This window comes from Camelus bactrianus, chromosome 22, assembly GCF_048773025.1.
Source record: "Camelus bactrianus isolate YW-2024 breed Bactrian camel chromosome 22, ASM4877302v1, whole genome shotgun sequence".
In the NCBI taxonomy this organism is placed as follows: domain Eukaryota; kingdom Metazoa; phylum Chordata; class Mammalia; order Artiodactyla; family Camelidae; genus Camelus; species Camelus bactrianus.
The window spans coordinates 29,960,707-29,981,548 of record NC_133560.1 but is presented as its reverse complement, the minus strand read 5'-3'; the positions used below and the strand labels follow the sequence as shown (position 1 = coordinate 29,981,548).

The 20,842-nt window shown below is 57.2% G+C and overlaps 1 protein-coding gene across 3 annotated transcripts; it reads right to left on the bottom strand.

The window, feature by feature from the left end:
- Positions 1 to 1,401: 1,401 nt before the first annotated feature.
- On the bottom strand, positions 1,402 to 20,786 carry TLE2 (TLE family member 2, transcriptional corepressor). 3 transcript variants are annotated; one of them, XM_074351171.1, is made up of 20 exons: positions 20,457 to 20,786; positions 20,283 to 20,380; positions 19,868 to 19,931; positions 19,367 to 19,411; positions 17,072 to 17,134; positions 14,846 to 14,920; positions 14,461 to 14,644; positions 14,106 to 14,125; positions 12,965 to 13,072; positions 12,567 to 12,611; positions 11,856 to 12,005; positions 10,158 to 10,296; positions 9,202 to 9,362; positions 8,072 to 8,148; positions 7,031 to 7,280; positions 6,312 to 6,559; positions 6,027 to 6,174; positions 4,295 to 4,445; positions 3,259 to 3,360; positions 1,402 to 1,664 (listed from the first exon to the last, which is right to left on the bottom strand). In XM_074351171.1, exons 1-20 carry the CDS (start codon positions 20,478 to 20,480, stop codon positions 1,633 to 1,635), a joined length of 2,184 nt encoding a protein of 727 aa, XP_074207272.1. In that variant the 5' UTR covers positions 20,481 to 20,786; the 3' UTR covers positions 1,402 to 1,632. The 3 variants fall into 3 exon arrangements, with proteins under 3 accessions (XP_074207272.1, XP_074207270.1, XP_074207271.1); XM_074351169.1 differs by having other exon boundaries at positions 3,259 to 3,335; positions 20,457 to 20,784; XM_074351170.1 differs by having other exon boundaries at positions 3,259 to 3,335; positions 14,461 to 14,641; positions 20,457 to 20,784.
- Positions 20,787 to 20,842: the final 56 nt, after the last annotated feature.

Here is a 20,842-nt window from a genome sequence, read left to right as displayed (position 1 = left end):
GTTTCCCAGCCACTGCCTGCGCCATCCCAGGCATACAGTCCTCCGTCCTTCCCGAGATGCCTGGGTCCTGTTAGACCCGTGCTTCTCCCCCAGGGTGAGTCTAACCCCCAGGAGACACTAGGCCATGTCTGGGGACAAATGTGGCTATCACAGCCGGGGGTGCTCCTGGCATCAGGCCGGTGGGGGCCAGGGACGCAGCTCCAGACCCCTAGTGCCCAGGATGCCCCAAAAAGAGAGTTACGCTACAGCCCCGACGCCAGCTATGCCGCGGGGGGGGCGACTAGCTTACAGCAGGGGCCCTTGCGGGCCAGCGCCCTGCCCCTCCCCATGGGGCCCACGTGCTCACCGCATCCCAGAGAGCACCAGTGGGTCTGGTTTCCATCACGGGAGAGTTGTCCTGCCTCCATCCGCTGCCTTCAGAAACCGCTGGGCCTGACTGTTTCCAGCAGGGACCCTGCCCCCCTACCACCCGCTCCAGAAACTTCCCAGAGCTCTGGTTCACCCCCCAGCCCCCTCCAACCCATAGTCCTCGTGGCAGCCCATGTGAGCTTCCAGAACCCAGATCTGATGGCTTCACCTCCCCCACAGACCCCTCCCCAAATTGGGCTCACAATGCCATGGGCATTCTCTGCTTCAGCCTGAGCTGGAGTTGAGGAACACCCCTTCCCTCCCACCCCCAAACTTCCTGGTTTCCACCAGCACAAACTCCTCATCTCTGAGCCTTTGCACATGCTGTTCCCTCTGTTCCTAGCACACCCTTCCATGACTCTTCTGAACAGCTCTTCTCTTAGCTCCCGCCTCCGCTGGGACTGTGACCTCTGCTTATTACCTGACAGTGGGCCAAGCATCATGTACCAAGCTCTGAGGACTTCTCACTGGGTCTCAAAGGAAACATGAATGCACCCCAAATAGCTTTGTGCTCCATCACATCCCTTGCCCCACTTTGTGTGGGCAGCATCTCAGGATGATTCTGTCCAAAGAGCAGGCAGTAAAGCTTTTGGGACAGGGCTGTAAAAGCTGTCTATGACTCACTGTCCCTGCTATGTTGGCCCCAGAAGCTACACTTTGATGTGAAAGCTTCCACCATCCTGGAGCCTAAGCACCTACTTGGGGTCGAGCCCCTCCTGCCACACTGATGTGAGTGAGAAATAAATGTCTATTGTTTCAGCCGAGATCTGGGGGGCCGTTTGTTACACGGCACAGCAGAAACCACATGGCCCAATACAACAGCCATTTCTCATGGTCCACCCTGCAGTATTTCATGCAGAATGAATTCCCTCAGTGTCCAGATAAGGAAAAAGAGGCTGAGAGAAAGAGAGCCACTGACCCACAGCCCCAGCACCAGAAAGTGATCTTCCCTCATAACGATGCCTAGCTCCCTAGGCCAAGACAGAAAGGCAGTTGTGATAAATACATTTATTTCCCCACAGTCCCCCTGAGCATCCGGCCCACATCCAGCAGGGGAGGATGAGACTGAGAGCTCACGGTACCACAGGCCAGGAGGCCCCTCGTGCTCGTCCCCCCAGAGTTGGGCTGGGGGTGAGGAAGAGGGTGTCTCAGTAGACCACCTCGTACACGGTGGCCTTCTTGTCCCCTGAGCCTGTCACGATGTATTTGTTATTCCCGGAGATGTCACAGCTCAGCACAGAGGACGACTCCTTGGACTGGCAAGGGGGAGAGGGAGAGAAGGGAGAATGAGGCCCAGCCAGCACCAGAAGGTCCAGGCTGCTGACCACCTGCACGACATTCAGAGGGAAGAGGCAAGGCGATTGGGGCAGTGCCTGCCCCCAAGGGTGAGCCTGTGGTCCAGGTTGGGGCCAAGACAGGATTCAGGTGGGGGAGCCCAGAGTGGGGAGCCCAGACTCTCCTAGCCGGGGAGGTGGGGGAGGGTGAAACATTTTCCAGAGAAAGGTCCTCTGGAGCTGAGCCGCTGGACAGGTGATGAGGCTCCTGGGAAGAGCAGGTTCTCTGTTCTCTGGAACAGGAGAACAACCCTTTCCTGGGAAGCTCAGAGAGGGTGTGCACCAGGCATGGGGACACACAGCAGGCTAAGGCTAGAACAGAACGACCTACACCAGCACTTGGCAAACTTTTTCTGTAAAAGATCTGATAGTAAATTTTCAAGCTTTGGCCTGAAAGCTCACCTAAGTCCAAATGAGCTCTGGCCAGTAAACCAATCTGCGTCACATTGTCTCTCTCTCTCTCTTTTTTACACAACCCTTTAACAAATGTAAAAACCACTCCATGTCCAGCAGGATGGTTATAAGAAAGACACCATAACAAGCGGCCAGGACGGGGAGACGAGAGAACCCCCCTACACTGCTGATGGGAATGGAAAGTCTGGAAAACTGCCTGCAGTTCCTCCAAAATTTAATGGTTATCAGCAGTTCCACCCTGAGATACCCGCCCAGGAGACATGAAAACACACATCGAGCAAGGAGCTGTACATGAACAGTCACAGCAGCCAAAAGGTGGGCACAACCTCAAGTGTCCATGAGCGGACGATGGACGGGCACCACGTGGTCCACCCACACAGCACAACGCCAGCCTTACAAAGGAAGGCGATTCTGACACCTGAACCAACAGGCGTGACCCTTGAGGACGTGACGCTCAGTGACAGAGCCAGACACAGAAGGATAAGGCTTGTGTGAACCCACTCACAGGAGGTCCCTAAAGGAGTCACATCCACAGAGACAGAGAGCGGACGGTGGGGCCGGGGCTGGGGAGGCGGTGTTTCGTGGGGGCAGAGCTGCAGTTTGGGAAGATGGGAAAGTGCTGGAGACGGCGGTGGGGATGGCGGCACAACAGTGTGAGTGTGCTTAACGCCGCTGAGCTGAGCTCCTAGACCTGGTTGAGCGGGCCAATTTTATAGGCATTTTATCACAGTTAAACAAAACGGGGCAGGGCACAGCTCAGGGGTAGAGCACATGCTTAGCATGCGTGCGGTCCTGGCTTCAATCCCCTGTACCTCCTCTAAAAACAAACAAATAAGTAAACCTAATTACCTCTCCGCTAACATAAATAAATAAAAAATGCAACACATTTGAAAAAAATTTTAAAAACCCCAAAAGCCTAATTACCCCCACCAAAACCGAAACAAAACAAAAGCAGGCTGTGCCCAGGTGCGGCCCCGGGCTGACCTCCCTGCTTCAGTAGCTCCCACTGGTGGGGAGGATCTTCTGTTCAACTCCCTCCCCACATCCGGTATCCCCAGGCACCTGGCGTCCTGCCAGGGTGGGGACCTCAGTCATGAAGTACCTGGAAGATGCTGGCTCCGTAGGGCGTCCGCCAGGCATTGAGCAGGTTGTCCTTCCCGGTGCTGACGAACCACCGCCCTGGGGGTGGGAGGGAGGGTGGGGGCTTCAGGAGGGAGGGAGGGAGGGAGGGAGGGAGAGGCTAGGGCCGGGGCTGCAGGCAGAGATGGGGCAGCCTGCTCGGGCCTCTGGCCTCCTTTCCTGCACCTCCGCCCTCATCTGTGGACATGCGATGCCCCTTGGAGACCTGAGGATCCAGCCTTCCCGCCATTTTTGAGATGGTGGGACCAAGGCCCCAAAGGGCTGCAACTGACTTAAAGAAGGGGGACCCCCTCCTCAGGAGAGAGTTGCTGGATGAGAACAAGGCACCCAGTTGCACCTGAACCTCAGGTCGGCAGCATCACTGCTGCACAGGTGTGTCCCAAGTATTCCATTATTTGGGGTTTTTTTTAAGTATATGTTAAGTCATATAAAATACTTAGGAAATATTTATACTAAAAAAGGGGAGGAGAAGGAATAGCTCGGTTGCAGAGCACGTCCTTGGCACGCTCGAGGTCCTGGGTTCAATTCCCACTACCTCCATTAAAAAAATAATAATAAAACTAACTAACTAATTAATTAATTAATTAAAAGAATAAATATAAATAAATAATGAATAAATATAAATAAAAATTTAGTATATCTCGTGCAATATTTGAGATACAGTCGCACTAGCAAACTAGCTGCTTTTTAGTATACATATGCCCCACACATTTTGGGGATACACTTATGCTCATAAATTATTTGTTGCTTAGTATAAGTATGTCCCACAAAATACTTGGGAGGAGCTACACTTATGCTAGCAAATACGTGTCCTTCCGTGTATGTCCCAGGAGATACCTGGGACGTACTTACACCAAGGAACGATCTCTTGTTTATCTAAGATTCAGACTGAACCAGGCATCCTGCTCTCTGTTGTGGGTTTTCAGCTGTTGCTGTGTTTTGTGTTTTGTGCTCTGGCAGCCCTGCCCCTGCCCGGCGCCCCGCCCTGGCAGACACACCGCAGGAGGCGAACTTGAGGGAGAGCACGCAGCTCTCGTGGAGGTGGAGCTGGTATTTCTCCGGCTTTCGGACGTGCAGGATCTCCACGCTGCTGCTCTCCATGCCGACGGCCAGCCAGTCCTGGCTGGGGCAGCGGCCCAGGGAAAAGATCTGGGGGCAAAGACGGAAGAGAAAGGATTAAAAACCCCTTGGGGTGTAGTGGGTGCCCGGAGCTGCGGGGCCAGGGGGAGGGGAAAGGTCCAGCCTCTCCTGCTGCAGCCCCCACGCTGAGAGGCAGCTGGCCCTGGGCCTGGAGCTCAGCAGGCAACTGCATGTCAAATCATTAATATTAATCAGAATTACACGGAACCCCGGGGCCTCACATCCATTATCCGCTCTGGCTCTGAACGCACAACAGCTCTGGGATGGGGGGCAGAGGGGGCGGGATGGAGGGGGAGAAGCCGGTGGGGACACGAGCTGCCCCCATAGCAGATGGTGGGAGGGAAGCTGAGGCCACATCTCGCTCAAGGTCACACAACAAGTCCCTGAAAGACCAGGCCTTCCGACTCCCCGCTCAGAACTTTCCCCACGTGCCAACGCCTCTTTTTACTCTGATTGGAAAGGACCAGTGGCCCCAGCCGTCTGTATCCGACCTCAAATGGGGCACAGGGAAGAGTAAGACCCTCCCCGATCCTAAGCCTCTCCAAGTCTAACTGGTGGGTAAGACACACGTGGAAAGCACTGTAAGTTTACAGCAGTGAGAAGACTGAAGGACTGGTTTCACGTGTTCCCAGCCATACGGTAGGGTTTCTGTATAATGAAGCAGGGACCGGCAGGATGGGAGATGGAATGGAGTGGAATCACCAGCTATATATGCACCCCAGTCTGAGTTTTGGGGACAGGGGGTGGACTACTATATCCACCTGTACCCCCTGATTTCCATATCAAAGAAGGCTTCAAGCTAAGGAGAAAAGGAGGTAAAAAGAGTTTGGGAGCTAGCTCCCACCAGGCTTCAAGGAGGGGGCAAATTGGAAATGGGTTTTGAAGGATGAGTAGGAGTTTACCAGTTGGAGAAAGAAAGGGAAAGGCATGTCAGCCAGAGAGAACAATAAGTGGGGAGGTCTAGAGGTGTCACAGGGCATGTGTGACACTAGAGCATGGACGCCTTCAAGGACAGACCAAGGAGCTCACACCTCCCAAGGCAGTAGGAGACAGGATCTGGGTCCAGGGTATCTGAAGACTTGTCCTTGACTCTTTGCTCAGCCCTGAGGAGCCCCCTGATTCTGTCCAGCCCCTTTACCACATCCTTCAGCCTGGCTTCCCACAGCAGAGCGTCAACAGAGACCTCTCTGTGCCCAACGCCTCCATCAGCCTCTATGTGTACCCCGGGGTCAGGAGCTCCTCCACGGTGAGTCCACGGGGGGCGGGCAGGAGCTTTCAGTGGAGTCAGTGGGAGGAGAAACAATGGAGCAACACAAGGAGTGACAATGGACAGGGGGTGGCTTGGCAAGAGCACGTGGAAGATGATCCGAGGGTCTCAGGAACCCCTTAGGTCCTTTGTGTTTCCCTGTGTCTGTCTTTGAAGAATTAAAGAGGAAGGGCTGTAGACTGGTCTCAAGCACAAGGAAGACGGACACAGATAGCAGGTATTGGGTCCTGCCCAGCCTCGGGAAGTGGGTGCCTCCGGGGGAGAGGGAGGGAGGCTGGATTCCCAGAGCGTCTATGCCGCCTCCGCCAGACCCTGTGCCGCACCTGGGAGCTGAAGTCATGCTGCTGCAGCTGGCGGCCCTCCCGCAGGTCCCAGCAGCGCACGGTGTTGTCCAGGCCCCCAGTCCAGAGCCGAGTGCCGTAATCGGAAATGTCGATGCAGCTAGCGCCATCGGTGTGGCCCTGGAACTGCCTGGAGGGAGGAGGGCCCAAGAGTCCTTCCTGGAGTTGGTGCTGCTCCAACATCCTCCCAGGCCACTCCTCCGCTCCCACAGCACAGAGGCAGCAGGGCAGGGGCTTGCACCAGGTCACAGGGCACCTGCCACCCACCTGACCATGGTCTGGTTCTGCAGGTCCCAGACCACGATGTTGCCGTCGCTGCAGCAGGAAAAGCAGACCTTGGCATCGGGGCTGACCGCCAGGGCGTAGCAGGCGGGCGCTGAGGAGGTCAGCTCAGCCTTGATGCGAGGGGTGGGTGCTGCCAGGTCCCAGATGGACAAGGTGCTGGCCTCACCACCCACGATCAGACTCCGACCGTCTGGCAACAGCTTGCAGGAACGAATGTAGTTGTCCCGATTCTGGGAGGGGAGAGAAGCAAGGGAGTGGGGTTGCATCCCAGCCAGGCCAACAAAAGCTCAGAGGGGGCAGGGGGAGGGTGGGGGGCAGCGTGTGTGAGAGAAGGCTCCCCCGACTCCTGGTTGGCCTGTAAGCTCCGCCCCTGGCTGGTCTGTAAACCATCACCTCCTTGCCCTTAAACCACAAGCTCCACCTCTTTGGCCTATAAGCCCCGCCCTTGGTTGGCCCATAAACTCCACCCCATTGGTCAATAAGCCGCGCCCCATTGGCTCATAAGCCCCATTCCTGTTGGGTTATAAATTGTGTCCCCTGTTGGCCTACAATCTTCACGCGTGGTTGGCCTGAGTTCAGCCCCAAACTGACCAACAAGCCTCACCAAGGTTGGCCTATAAACCCCAACCACTGGCCCATAAACCCCGCCCCCTGGCCTGCAAGTCCCGCCCATGTATCGTCAGGCTCTGCCCTACACTCACCAGGCAATCGAGCTGGGCCACCGGCATCTTGGCGCCGGGCTGGCCCACATCCCACACCTTCACGCAGCCCTTGCCGCCCGTGTACACGTGCTGCGTGGAGCCGCTGATGGTGACCGCACAGACCACCTCGCCGTGAGCCAGCGTGTGCAGCTGCCGCGCGTGCCGCGGGATGCCCGCGCCCACCAGTGCATCGGATGGGAAGGGCACCGGCTGCATCTGCCCGTCCGCAGACACGTGGAAGGAGTAGGCCCTGGACGGGAGATGGGCATGACGTGAAGGGAGGGGACCGCCCTGGAGGGGGGGCGGGGACCCTCCTAACCCCCACTCTCCAGGGCAGGGAGGTGCCTTCCCCATCTGTGCCCCTATGCGTTTAGGGAAGGCACCACAGAATCAAAAGTGAGTCAGAGTGAGAAACAGGAAGGGGTCTGGCTGTGGCCTGGTGCGTGGTAAGCTAGCACTTAGCCAATGTCTGTGGAATACAGAACCCAGGAAGACGCCTTGTAAGTTCCAGGGGACGCTGGCCAATAGTAGCCACCAGCCACAGGGGCCAGTTAAAGAAATTAAAAATTTCAGTCCCTCAGTTGCAATGACCACATTTCAAGTGCTCAAAAGCCACAGATGGCTGATGGCCACCAGACCGGACAGCAGTAAGCGCAGAGCATTCCCAGCATGGCAGAAAGTCCTGCTGCTCTTGGCTCAGGGTCACTGAAGGGGGCATCCTGTGCACGGTGGGCTGCTAGGCAGCGTCCCTGGGCCCTGCCCACTGGAGGCCAGAAGCACTCGGGCGTAACAGCCAAAATGTCACCAGACATGCCAGATGTCCGAGGGGACGGGACGGTGGGGCAGGGAACAAACCTGCCGCCTGTTGAGAACCACTGGTCTAGACTTTGCTTGATACATACCTCTCTATACAGAGAGCTCCTCCAGGAGCCCCCATTATCTTCCAGAAGAGACTTTCTGGAAAGGCAGCAAGGAACCCCAAGCCCCACCCCAGAATATAAGCAGCTTAGAGGAGGCAGGGGGCCCCACCCTGGTACTCACGGCTTTCCCCCAGGGATGGTGGGCAGGGAGGAAGAGATGGATGACCCTCGGAGATGTGGGTGAGACTCAAAAGCCATCTGCCAAAAAGCCAACTGGGTGTCACAGGGCAGGTGACCCAAAGCCACATCTGCTCACTGGCCATATCCCTCTCTGTTTATCAGAGGACCCCCCCCATCTGTTTATCAGCCACTCCCCAAGAAAGCAGAGATGCCCTCCCTCTGCCCATCCCACAGGTGGGACAGCAGAGGTTTTCACATAAGGGAACTCGGAAGTCTCTGGCCAGGGAATCCTACAGCCCCAGAGTTGGAAGGATTCTGAGGAATCTTCCAATGCTCAGAACCAGGCCGGCAAACTCCAGCTCCCTGCTTGTTTTTGTAAATAAAGTTTTATTGGCACACAGACACGCCCATTCCGTTGTGTGTGGTCTGTGGTGGCTCGTGAGCTATAAAGGCAGAGTTGAGCAGTTGTGACAGAGACCAACTGGTCTGCAAAGCCAAAAATACTTACAATCTGGCCCTTTACAGAAGACATTTGCTGACCCCTGTTTTACAACTTACCCCTTGGAAGTGCCCACCCAGCCTCGGGCCTGGGGGAACTCCAGCGACAGGCGTTTTATCCCCTTGGGAGGCGTCTACACTCACTTCAGGATGGTTCACTATCGCCCAGCTGTCCCAGGACTGCCCTCTGGGGCCCACGCAGACCCCGTCTCCTCCCCCTGCCCCAGCTCAGGGGCCTCATGCCCCTCCTCCCCCTCCTCCTCATTAGAAGTCACTGCCAGTCCTCTCCCTGGGCTACACTTCCTCCACAATCTACCAGAATCTCATAGTCCCTTAAAACTCAGGGCAAACAACTGTACACCATCTGCTAGGAGGCTGAAGGCTGGGGCTCTCTGCTCCTCTTAATGCCACATAATTACAGTGGCTTTTCCCACAATCACAGGTGCTTATTTGTATTAAGCTTGTGGGTCTACTGAGACCCTCAGATCGTCTTCCCACATGCACGTATCAAGCCCGGACTCCCCTCCCTTGCCCTATTCCCTTGTCTCTCTGTATGTAACTGGCTGCTTCTCCCAGCCCCCAGCCCCTGGGCCCTGCTGACACCTCCTGGCATCTCTCACCCTGAGGACTCACCATGGGGGAGCGTCCGTATACCACAGAGCCGCTGACCTGGGGGGACAGGTGGAGGCTAACATAGGAGCTGGGCACAGAGAGGTCCCCATTAAGGGCACTGTGGGAGCCCAGGCTGAAAGACGTGGTGAAAGGACTGGACAGGGTCAGGGGGCTCCTCAGTGCTGAGCAAGAAGAGACAGAGACAGGTCTTCAGGTATGCTGGACTCAGATCCTGCCTTCCACTGCCTAGGGGAGCTCTGGGGCTCTCACGCTCTGGCCTAGCATCACCATACCCCGTCCCATCTCCAGACATTTGAATATGCTGTTCCCTCTGGCTGACATGCCCTTCCCTTTCTTTCTTCAGTTGCTGAACTCCTATTCATCCTTCAAAAATCTAGAATCAATGTCCAGCAACATCTCAGGAACATCCTTGAGCTTCCCCACTCCACCCCTAGCCTCCAATCTTGCCCATCTTGGGTGGCTCCCTCTACCCCAGCCCTGATCACACAGGGCTAGGACTTCTGGGGTCTGTTCCCACCCCCCCCCCCGACCTGGGAGCTTCTTGAAGCAAGTTCCCAGGCTGATTTCTTTCTGGAACCAGCATAGAGCCAGGAGGTAAGACGGAAAAGAAGAACGCTGTCATCCCCAAATTAATAATGCGGGAAACTGAGGCTCAGAGAGGTCAGCTCACTTGCCCAAGGCCACACAGCTGGCGAATGCCCAAAGCTGGCCTCAAACCTGAGACTGTCTAACTGGTCTTCCCAGGGCACTGGGCCAAAGCCCCCACGTAAGTCACTTCTCCATCTCTGGGCCTCAGTGTCCCCCCATCCCTGCACCTCGTTGAGGCAAGACAACGAGGAAACTGACACCCAGAGCGAGGCAGCAGCTAGCTCAGAGTCATGGAAACAGCAGGGCAGTGCCAGGGCCAGAGCACCCCCTGCCACCTACCATTTTCTACAGCACCCCCAGGCACTCACCAATACTGTCCGTGGAAGGCGCTGGCTTGGCCGCGAGCTGGCGGAGGTGACTGGTGGAGCTGGGCCCAGGGGTGGATGCGTCCTGGGGCGGGGAGGACTCACAGGACTTGGAGGCAGGGGTGCTGGCAGGAAGATCGTTCTGGGGAGAAAGGGCAGGACTGAATGCCCCCAGGCACCTGGCGCCTTGCAGCCCACAGATCCTGGCAGAAGGTGGGTGGGAGAAGGGAGCAGGCACACCTGGGGTAGGCCCAGGCTCCCGGGAGGGGTCTGCACGCCTCCCCCCTCAGGCGCAACCTCTCCCCAGGGAATGGGCCCCACAGCAGAGCACAGGGCTCGCGTGAGCATCTGCACACTTGGGATACCAGGTGGACACCTGACCATCTGCCCAAGGGGTGCACACACAGGAACCAATGCAATCTGTTGCAAGAACCACGCACGCACGTGCGCGCGCGCGCGTGTGTGTGAGATAAAGTATCCGGTGCAGCTATAGATCAGGAATGCAGTAGACATTCCTACGTCTGGGGTAAGGTGCCCACAGGGGCCAGGGCACACCCTGCAGGCAGTGGGGATCACAAGAGAAGGTGATAGACAAAGTCAGAGGCTGTCAGATCCTTTATGGCCAAGGAACCAACTTTGTGATGGGTCCTTGAAGTAGGAGAACGCCGTGTGCTCCCAGACGAAAGACCAGCACCCTTGCTCCCCACAAGGAGGGGTGCCCCCCACCGCTGTCCCTCTCCTCAGGGACCCTTGAAGAGAGGGGAAGCCAGACCACCATGTAGGAACAAGCTCTGTGTCTGTGGCGTTCTGCCATCACTTCCTTTGCCTTTCAAGAAACTTCACATCCTCGTCTTGTGTGGGCTGCTGTCTCCCCTGGGCACAATCACATGTTCTGTGACAGCCACACTTGCACACCCACGAGAGGGGGTGGATGGGGCCAACGTGTGGACAGAGGGACCTACCAGGGGCTTCTCTGTTAGAACAGCACTGCCCCTCCCACTCTGTGTCTCCTTGGAGTGGGAGGAGGGCACAGGAGATGCATTGGGAGCCCCAACCTAGACAGTTGCCATGACAACCTGCTGGGAGGGGAGGCCTAGAAACCGACCACAGTCTCCCTGGTAAGTGCAGGGCAGGGGTCTGGGGAAGGTTTCAGGGGAGGGATAAACAGAGATGAATTGCGAATTCTCTTAGGTGATCCCTACATACACCTGCCATTAAACGTCAGGATGTGCAAGGAGAAGTTGTTCCAATATTAATCATCTTTCCTTGCACGGACGTCTCCAGTCAGGGCTGGCATGTCCCCCATCATCTCTCAAAGGCCTTAACACCCACCCCCAGGGCTGGAGTCTGCCTGGCTGAGTTGCCAGTTCTCTAGTTTTACTGTGTTTATTTCCACCGGATTTCCTATTTATTGCAAGATCCTTGTTTCCCACATCAGATGGTGAGCTGTCTTTTAATATTATTTGCAAAGTTGCCTTTCCATATTTATGGAGGTTCAATTGAGTGAGTCCACTTAGGAAAAATTACCTGAATGAAGCAGAGGTGGTTTTTAGGAAGGCAGCAAAATAATCACGAAGGGAGTGCTAGGCCACACCAGCCTTGCCCATTTCTCATCGCTCCACGTCTAGTGTGGTAGCATCTGTTTCCAGATCTCCAGGATGAATAAAATGAGTTTCAAGGCCCCCCGCCCCCACTCCTTACCAGGATGAGCTCCTTGGCTCTGGGGAGAGGTGAGCCAAGGCTGGAGGCCAAGGAGGCCGGACTGTCCACGAGGTCTCGACGGGCAGGGAGACAGATGGGTGCCTTTCCACACGGGGTGGTAGCTGGGCTGGGGGGCTCGGAGGGCTGGTCCTGGGTTTGGGGAGGTGATGAGGAGTGGGGGTGAAGTGGGGGAGGGGAGGTCCTCCCTATACACCTCCCGTGTCCCACCCCACTGCTATGCTGGGCGCAGGCCCCACGTTGGGACGATTACAAAACCTCCCTGTGCATCAGGGGACCCATCCGTGAAACGTGGTAACGACAGGAGCTGCTCCACAAGCGCCCACAGCAATGGCTACATGTGGGCTGGGCTTCCTTGCCCGCACTGAGCAGCTGGGGAAAAGTGAGGTCGGGGAGGGGGCTTCACGCCCCCAGAGTCACACAGTGAGTCCCCCTCCTGGGTTCTCTGGGGCTCCTCTTCCCCACCTGTGCTCCGGAGAGGGCGTCAGCCTGGGGTGTCCAGGTTTCCCTACTTCCCCTGGCCCCACGCCATCCGCATCCCAGCCATCCCAGAGAGGGGGACACCAGGACCCCACGCCCTCTGGGCCCCCCAACACCCCAGAGAGCCCACTGCCTGCTCTGGGCCCCAACCTCTGAGTTCCCTGACTCCTGGTCCCAGAGGTCAGAGCAGGAGGCAGCTGGACCCCGACTCACCTCGTCCACCACCAGGTTGTAATCACTCTTGTCCTCGTCACTCTCCTGGGGGGGACACAGGAGGGAGAGCTCACCCTGGGTGCGCCCCCTTGCCTCCATGCCCCCGGCACCTCCTCAGGAGGGTTTGGTTAGGATCCTGGGGCTTGGTTCATTCGCTCAGCACAAGGGAAGCTTGGGTGCGGGGGTCTCTCATGGAGGACGGAGGGGATGGAGCAGAGTGCCCAAGAGGTGCCCCATGGCCTCAGTTTACTCCTCTGTGCAGTGCGGGGAGAGCCAGAGACCAGAGACCAGGAGGCAGCCTCACCTCCTTCCCAGCTGTTGCCCCACAGGGCCAATCAGCCTCTAAGGTTTGTCCATCTCGCTACCCCACCCCCAGTCCGCGTGTGCCCCCGACTCACGTAAGGTCCTGACAGGTCCTTCTCCTCAGCTCTCTGCTTTCCATTGCCCCCGGGGCCACTGGGTCGCTCCTCTTCCACCACACTCTCTGGGGGTGAGGGGGATGCACTCTGCAGAGACACAGGGGCCAGGCAGGGGAAAGGGTCGGAACCCTGGGCCCCCAGACCGTGTCCTGGCCTGGCCCAAACCGAGGGTCCCCATCACCATTATTAGGCTCTGTGCCTCAAGCTTCCCATCTGGGAAATGGGACCTTCCCAGGGCAGACTCGCCATGGTTGCGACAACCACAAATCTCCCCACAGACATCACCTCCCTTCCCTGGGGGTCACCAGAGATGAGCTCTGACTGGAATACGCGTTAGGATCTTGGAGACTTGGGACCATGAAAAGGATGGAAGAGATCCCATGAAGAGTTTTTTATGCTGATTACAGATTGAAATGTTTTACATACATTCTGTTAAGTAAAATAACGCTATTGAAATTCATTTCACCCACTTAACTTTTTTACTGTGGCTACTAGAAAAATTTCAGTGATGTTCACACAAAGTGAAACGTGATTGAAACTGCGTAGACACACACACACACACACACACACACACACGAGTGCATGTGAAACCCTGAAGTGGGAATAAAGTCTGTGGGTTGCACCCAGGTTGGTTTCCTGGCTTCGATACTGCACTTTAGTTTCGCAAGATGTTATAATTGGGGGAAGCTGGGTGAGGGGTGCATGGGACCCCCATACATTTCTTGGCAACCTTCTGTGAACCTGTAATGACTCCAAAATAAAAACAATTTCAAAAAAAAAAATCCCTACAGGGCTCACGTGATATTTCTATTGGGCAGTGCTCTCGTCAATAACATGGAGTGGAGGAGGGATAAATTAATGATGGAAGGATGGACAGGATGCTACCCAGGCATGTATTCATTCATTCAATTGCAAAAATTGCTCAAGAAAGAAAATTTTAAATAAATAAAACCCTAGTATGCTGAGCATCCCCCCTCCCCCACAAAAGGCTGCGGGCAGCACAGTGTGAAAGCAGGGGTGGGGGTCTCCCCGTGAGCGCAGAAGCCGCTTCAGCCACAGTGGAGTGGCTACAAGGCAAGTGCGAGACAAGAGGGTAAGTTCCCAGGGCCCTGCAACTTACCCTGCTCGGGGCTCTCTCCACTGGCGTGGGGGTGAGGTCAAGAGAGAGATGGGAAGGAAAGAGGCATTTGTATTGCATGGTGCCAGAGCATAGCCCCCTACGGGGCATAAAGCCCCCTTCCCAGCTCAGAACCCCCACTTTTCCTTCCAGTGCCCTTGCAAGGAGTGGACCATCCCTTCCTTGCACCATTCAGATAGATGCCCAGAGATGAGTGATAATTTGCCCAAGGACACACAGCGCAGTGGGAGCCTGTGGCCCCCTCCCTCCCTCACACTGAGATGAGTTGGGTGGCCCTCTCCAGGCACCCCCTCTCCCCCGTGCCCCCAGCCACAGCTGCCCAGTGCCGCCCACTCACCTCTGGACCCTTCGGCCTCCACGCCTGCCCGGTCCTCCTTGGTGACCGCGGCCAGCTGAGCCTGGGCAGCCAGGGCTCCGGACAGGGCCAGCAGCCCCGTGGCACTGCCGCCCACCAGCCCCGCCGGGCGAGGGGTGAGGGGCACAGGGGGGGTGTGGTGGGACAGTGGCTGGAGCTGCTGCTGCTGGAGAGGAGGGGGGTGGGCCAGGGGCAGATGGGGGCCCCCGGCAATGTCCCCCCCAGAGGCTGCGGCGAGCGGCGAGCGGGACAGGGTCCAGGCAGCGGGGGTGCCCTCAGGTCTCCGGGGTGGCCAGAGCCCAGGCCAGCCACCCACCTGGCACGCCCAGTGTCACCACCCACGGTGGGGTAGGGCCGGAAGACTCACCCCGATGAGGCTGTTCAGCTCCCCCACGGTCACCTGCTTGGCCCGCTCCACGGCCTGCAGCACCTGCTGCTGGTGCTGGGGGCGGGGGCGGGGGGGGGGCGGCGCGCTCAGGGGAGCCCCTCGTCCGCTTGGCGCCCCTGCCTCCCGGCCACTGCCCTGCTCCTCTCCCACCAGTGCTCACTATTTCTATTTTCTGTCTCCCCTCCCTTTTAAAATCGTGAAACAAACACATAGACAAAGAAACAAAGCATTCAAGTGCAGTTAAACCCGATCATTACAAATCAGGGTCCACCCCCGCCTGGCACTGCTGACATGGGGCGGGGTCCTCCTCCGTAGCAGGCCATTCAGGGGGACTGTGGCGCCTCCCTGGCCCCGACTCCAACCAAGCCAGGCACCCTGCCCCGTGAGTCGTAACGACCACAAACGTTCCCAACGTCACCCAGTGTCCCCTGGGAGCAGAGTCACCACCCCAGGAAAGAACCACAGTATAAATCAGTGCCATGTGCCAAAGACCCAGGTCAAAAAATACAAACTGGCAGCCTCTGGAGGCAGGTGCACCCCGCCCTCACCGCACCCTCCTTCCGCCTCCCCCGCCTCCAGGGGTAGGATGTCCCCTAGGGCGCTGCTGGATGCTGAAGCCACATGTGGCTACTGAGGACTTGAAATGTGGCTGGTGCAACGGTGCACCGGAATGCTTTGTTTAATTTAATTTAAATCAATACAAATTTAAATATAAATTTAACATCCTACATTTAAAAAGAAATATACCTTCAAACGTAAATGGCCACACCGGGCTGGCCGCTCCTGTGTCTGCTCTAAGGCCCCTGCTGTCCCTGCACTCCCAATGACAGGGGTTTGGGCTGTTCCCACTGAGGACGTGCCGGGATGCTGGCCCGGCCCTCCTGTACGGGGCCACCTGGGACAGTGTGTCTAGGCCAGGGGTTTGGACATTTTTTCCACAAAGGGCCAGAGATTACGTATGTTTAGCTTTGCTGGCCAGAGGGTCTCTGTTGAAACTCCTCAACTCTACCACTTTCTTGGGAAAGCTGCTGGTGACAATCTGGACATGGATGGGCCTGGCTGTGTGCCAATAAAACTTTATTTAAAAAAGCAGGTGGTGGGCTGGAGATCTGGCCCCGGGGCTGTAGTTTGCTAACTCCTGGTCTAGAAAGATGGAATTTGCCAGGGCACGCATGTGTCTTCATTTACTCCTTTTAAAGCCTCTGCACCCTATTTCCTGTAGCTTTTGCCTTTGTCTCTCTGGGCCACCTGGTCCCCACCCTGGGCTTCGGACACCATCTCTAAGTCTGAGTCCAGACGGGACCTCCCTCCATCCCAACAGCCCAGAAACCCCGGATTCCATGGGGTCCAAACCAAGATGAGTACTTTTTTGGTCCCCAGCACAATGAGGGCCCCCTGCGTATCCACCCTGTGGGAGAATCTGTCTGCTTGTCTCTCTGGAGATAGAACATTCCAGACAGAAGCAGGAACAGGGGGTGCAGAGGTCCTGCAGTTTGGGGCATTCTTCTAAGGGCTAACTTTATTTTTCAAGTTTCAAAGAAGTGCTCACACTCTATGGTTTTATCTGCCCTAGCTCCACCTTTTTATATTATTGTGGTTACAAATACATAAGTTACCCTTTTAACCATTTCTAAGTGCACCGCTCAGTGGCATTTAGCACACTCACACTGTTGTGCAGCCATCCCCACTATCCATCTCAGAACTGTCTCGTCTTCCCAAACTGAAACTCTGCCCCCATGAAACACTCATGCCCCCTCCCCTCCCCCAGGACCTGGACCCACTATCTACTTCCTGTCTCTGTAAATCTGAGTCCTCTGGGGACCTCCTGTGAGTGGAATCACAGTATTTGTCCTTTCCTGGCTGGCTTATTTCACTCAGCATCATGTAGGCACTGAGTACTAAGGACTGACTTTTATTGGATGTTTACTAAGCACCCAGCATCAGATACCACCTGGTAAGTATCAACTCTTCTAAACTTCATGACAGAGGCACAGAGAGGGCAAGCACTAGTCCACTGCCACACAGCCAGGATTTGGCCTGAGGCAGCCAGGCTGCAAGCTTGAGCCTCCTTCTCCCCCTCAGCCAACACCTTCCTTCATCCCTAGAGCCCTGCCCCAGCCAGTGCTCAGGCCCCCAGGCCACCCAGCAGAACCAGTGCCTGCAGCATCCAACCAGCTCCCCTTCCCCTCCCCGAAGCCCACTCACCTCCTGTGTCAGGAAGGGGATGATCTGAGCACAGATACCACTGAGGCGCTTCACAATCTCAGCCTGGCAAGAAGAAATCAGGAGGAGGCTTGGCGGGGGAAGGCTCTCAATCCAGAACCTCGACTCCAGGGCATAACCCTTTGCATAAGCCTTTGCAAAGCTTGGGGTGGTGGTGGTGGGGCTGTCACCGCAGGTGCAGGTGTGTGGCATGGGCCTCGGGACAGACTGAGAGCCTGGTGAGGAGGCCCTCCACCTGATGTCCAGGGCAGCCTTGAGCCAGAAGACCAGGACAGGTACATTGCCTGCCAGACCCGCTTAACAGAGATGCCCAACTCAGACTGCAACCCCGAGGAGCTTTGAGTTCGGCATAAACAGAGGAAGTTGGGCCTCCACCTGGAGTCCCAGGTTCGAGCCCTGGCTGGGCCCAGGGCTCTCTGGGGCAAGGGCCCTCTCTGGGTCTCACCTGCGCCTTGGGGCTGTAAGCAGGGGGAGACCCGGTGCAACACACTCAGGGTGTGATGCTGTGATATAAGAGAAACATGTTTGGTGTTTGCCTCAGTTCCTAGCACTGAGCTCCTAAAACCCTAGGGTTTCTGAGTAGCAGGGGCGAGGGGAGGGAGCACCTTGTGTTACTCGCAATAAGCCCCTATCACCCACACCTGAGGTTACTAAGAGGGCTGGAACTTCCAGTCCCATCCCTGATCTCCAGGGAGGGGAGCGGGGCTAGAGGTTGAGTTAATTGCCAATGGTCAGTGTGAAATCAATAGTGCCTGTGTAATGAAGCTTCCCTAAAAATCCCTAATCAAGTGCTTCCGAGAGCTTCCGGTGGTGGTGGACACGTGGAGGAGCACACGTGGAGAAGCGGGGAGGCGGCGCCCGCCCCAAACCTCACTCCCTACCTGCCCTCTGTATCCCTTCTCTCGGGCTGTTCCTGAGTTATATCCTTTATAATAAAAGAGTAATCCTAAGTAAGAGCTTTCCCGAGTTCTGTGAACCATTCTGGCAAATTATCAGCCTGAGGAGTGGGTCATGGGAGCCCTGATTTATATCCAGTTGGTCAGAAGCCTGGACTTGCGCCTGGCATCTGAAGTGAGGGCAGTCCCCCGGGGCCGATCCCTGACCCTGTGCCATCTGCGCTGACTCTGGGGAGTGTGTTGGAACCCAGCTGGTGTCAGGTGGAGAAGTGGTTGGTGTGTGGCAAATCCACACATCTGGTGTCAGAAGGATGGAGGGTAGGATGGAAGCAGCGTGGCTCTACTTGAAGATTTCATCCAGGACCCGGGCTGGGCAGGGGTGCCCCACAGAGGCTGAACAGAGGGGAAGTCTGTGGGTGGGGAAGGGGGTGTTTTGTCAGCCTGTGCTTCGCCTCTGCCTGAGTTACAGGGGTGCTGTATGCAGTGTGCGTCTGGGTAGGGTGTGTCTCCCATCCGCTACCAGGAGGGTAGACCCAGGCTCCCAGGGCCAGGGCCCTCCCCCAGGCCCTCCACCCCACCAGGGGGTCTATTTCATGCACCCATGAGACCACACTATGCTCCAGGCAGACCAGCCCCCTCACACCCACATCAGACCCAGGAGACCCAAAGAAGCATGCCAGGGCAGGCGCCCCCAAGCACTCCCAGTCCACCCCCACTTCTTCCCACCCGCCAGGAAGCCCTGACCCTAGGCTCTGTCCATCTACTCTAACATCCTGATGGACTGAATCCGAGATTCCATCAACCTCAGAATCTCGGGGTCCCTCTCATCCCCTTAGAAGCCGTCTCGAGGTCAGTCTCAGGATCTGGGGGTTAATCTTGGACAATGGGAATCAATTTCAGAACCTTCAGGTCTAACTCAGAACCTTGCGATCATACTCAGAGGCTGAGGACAGTCTCAGAACCTCAGATCATTATGGTTAATCTCAGAACCTTCAAAACAGTGACAGAACCTTGGGGTCCATCTCAGACCCTCAGGAGCCATCTCCAATGTCAGATGGAAAGAAACCACTAAGACTGTCTGTCTGGACCCCTCCTGGGACAGAAGTCCCTTTTGGCCTGGCCTGGCTGTTGACCTCTGCTACGAGCCTTCCTTGAAGGGGATGCTTGGCCCTGGCCCTGGCCCACCACTCGCCTTTCTGCTGGACAAGGTCTCCAGAAGTCCATTTCTTTTCATGAAGCTGAAATCTGGCCCCCTGGTCCCAGAGATTTCAGGTTAAGAACCCTGTTCCCTGGGTCTGGGACTGTCAGAGCACTGGGTCCAACTCACAGCTTCCAGATGTCCCCCTTCCCCTACTGGACGCCTTTACCCCCACACAGTTACCTGCTTGTGCATTTCAATGTTGAGTCCGTAGGACATCTCATAGTACTGCAAAGGAAAAGTCCAGCAATGTCCACTGTGCCGATGGATGTCTGGCTGGGCTGGGTGACCCTAGGTCTTTCAACAGCTCCCAGGCTTGGGGGAAGGGTCAGAGCAGGACCCAGAGCCTCCCAGCCCCATGGGGGCCCAGAGGGGGAGCTCCAAACAGCAAGCAGAACCCCCTCCACTCTCCCCAGGCCAGGAAGAGGGGAACAGGTAGGCAGTGCCCAGAGACCCTGGCCCCTTAGGGATGCTGGTCAGGAGAGTGAGCATCCTTATCTCATTGTTCTTAAGGTCAGGGAGGGCCCTGGAGAGAGCTTGGAATCCCAACCAGCCCACTTTACAGATGAGAGAAAGTGAGGACCAGAGTGGTCCAGGAGTCGGGATTCACACCCTGGGTGTTTCCACTCACAGCCCAGCACTCCTTGCCACTACCCCAACCCTGGTCTGATAACCCCTCCTCACCATGACATAATGTCGCTGCATTTCCGTCTTCTCACTTGCCAACTTCTCACACTCCAGCTTGAGGCTGGGAAGGAGAGAGGGCATGGAGATCCCACACTCCTTGTCCCCCAGCAGAGACACCCACCCTCCGGGGTCCCCTTCTGGGCCAGTTTCCAAAGTGACGGGATAGATTCTCCCCTTCCCCACTTCCTCACCCGCTCCCAGTCCCTCCTCACCCCTTCCCAGGCTCAAAATATCCCAGCGCTGGACAGTGCGTTCACATCACCTGCACTTCCTCCCAGAAGTCCTCCCGCGCCCCTGGAGGCCCCTTCCTCCTCCCAGCACGCTGGAGACCCCGCCCCCTCCCCGGGCTCCCAGGTGAGCCCCCAGGTGAGCTGCCAGGTCCCGTGGGGCGGGGCGCCCCCGCCCCCCTCACCTGTGGTACTGAGCCTGAAGAAACTGGAATTCCTCTTTGATACGGTCGCAGATCTCCAAGATCGAGAACTTGAAGGGCTGGCCGGACTGAAGCGGGGCCTGGGGTGGACCCCGGGGTCTGAGTTTCCCGGACGCCCCGCGGCCCCCACCCGCCGCAGCCCGGGCCCCCACTCACCGGGTGCCTTCCCTGGGGGTACATCCTGCCTATCCGGGAGGCCCCCCCACGCCGCCGGAGCTTGACGATACGGGGGGGGGCCGAGGCGGCGGCGGGGTGGGGGAGAGGCTGGGGTGGGGGGCTGCCCGAGAAAGAAGGGGGCAGGCGGCGTGGGGCAGGGGACCCTGGAGTCCCCCGCCCCTCGAGAGAGCGCGCGGGGTCGCGGGGACCGAGGGGTGCCGAGGCCCCCGCCGGGCGGCGATGGGGGCGCGCGGCGGGCGCAGAAGGTCGGGCGAGCCGCGGCCGGTTTCAGAGGCGCGGGCGGCGGGCCCCGCGCGGAGCCGCCTCCCTCCGGCGGGGCTCGGCCGGGAGCCGCGGGCAGAGCCGCCTTAAGGTGGCGCCGCCGC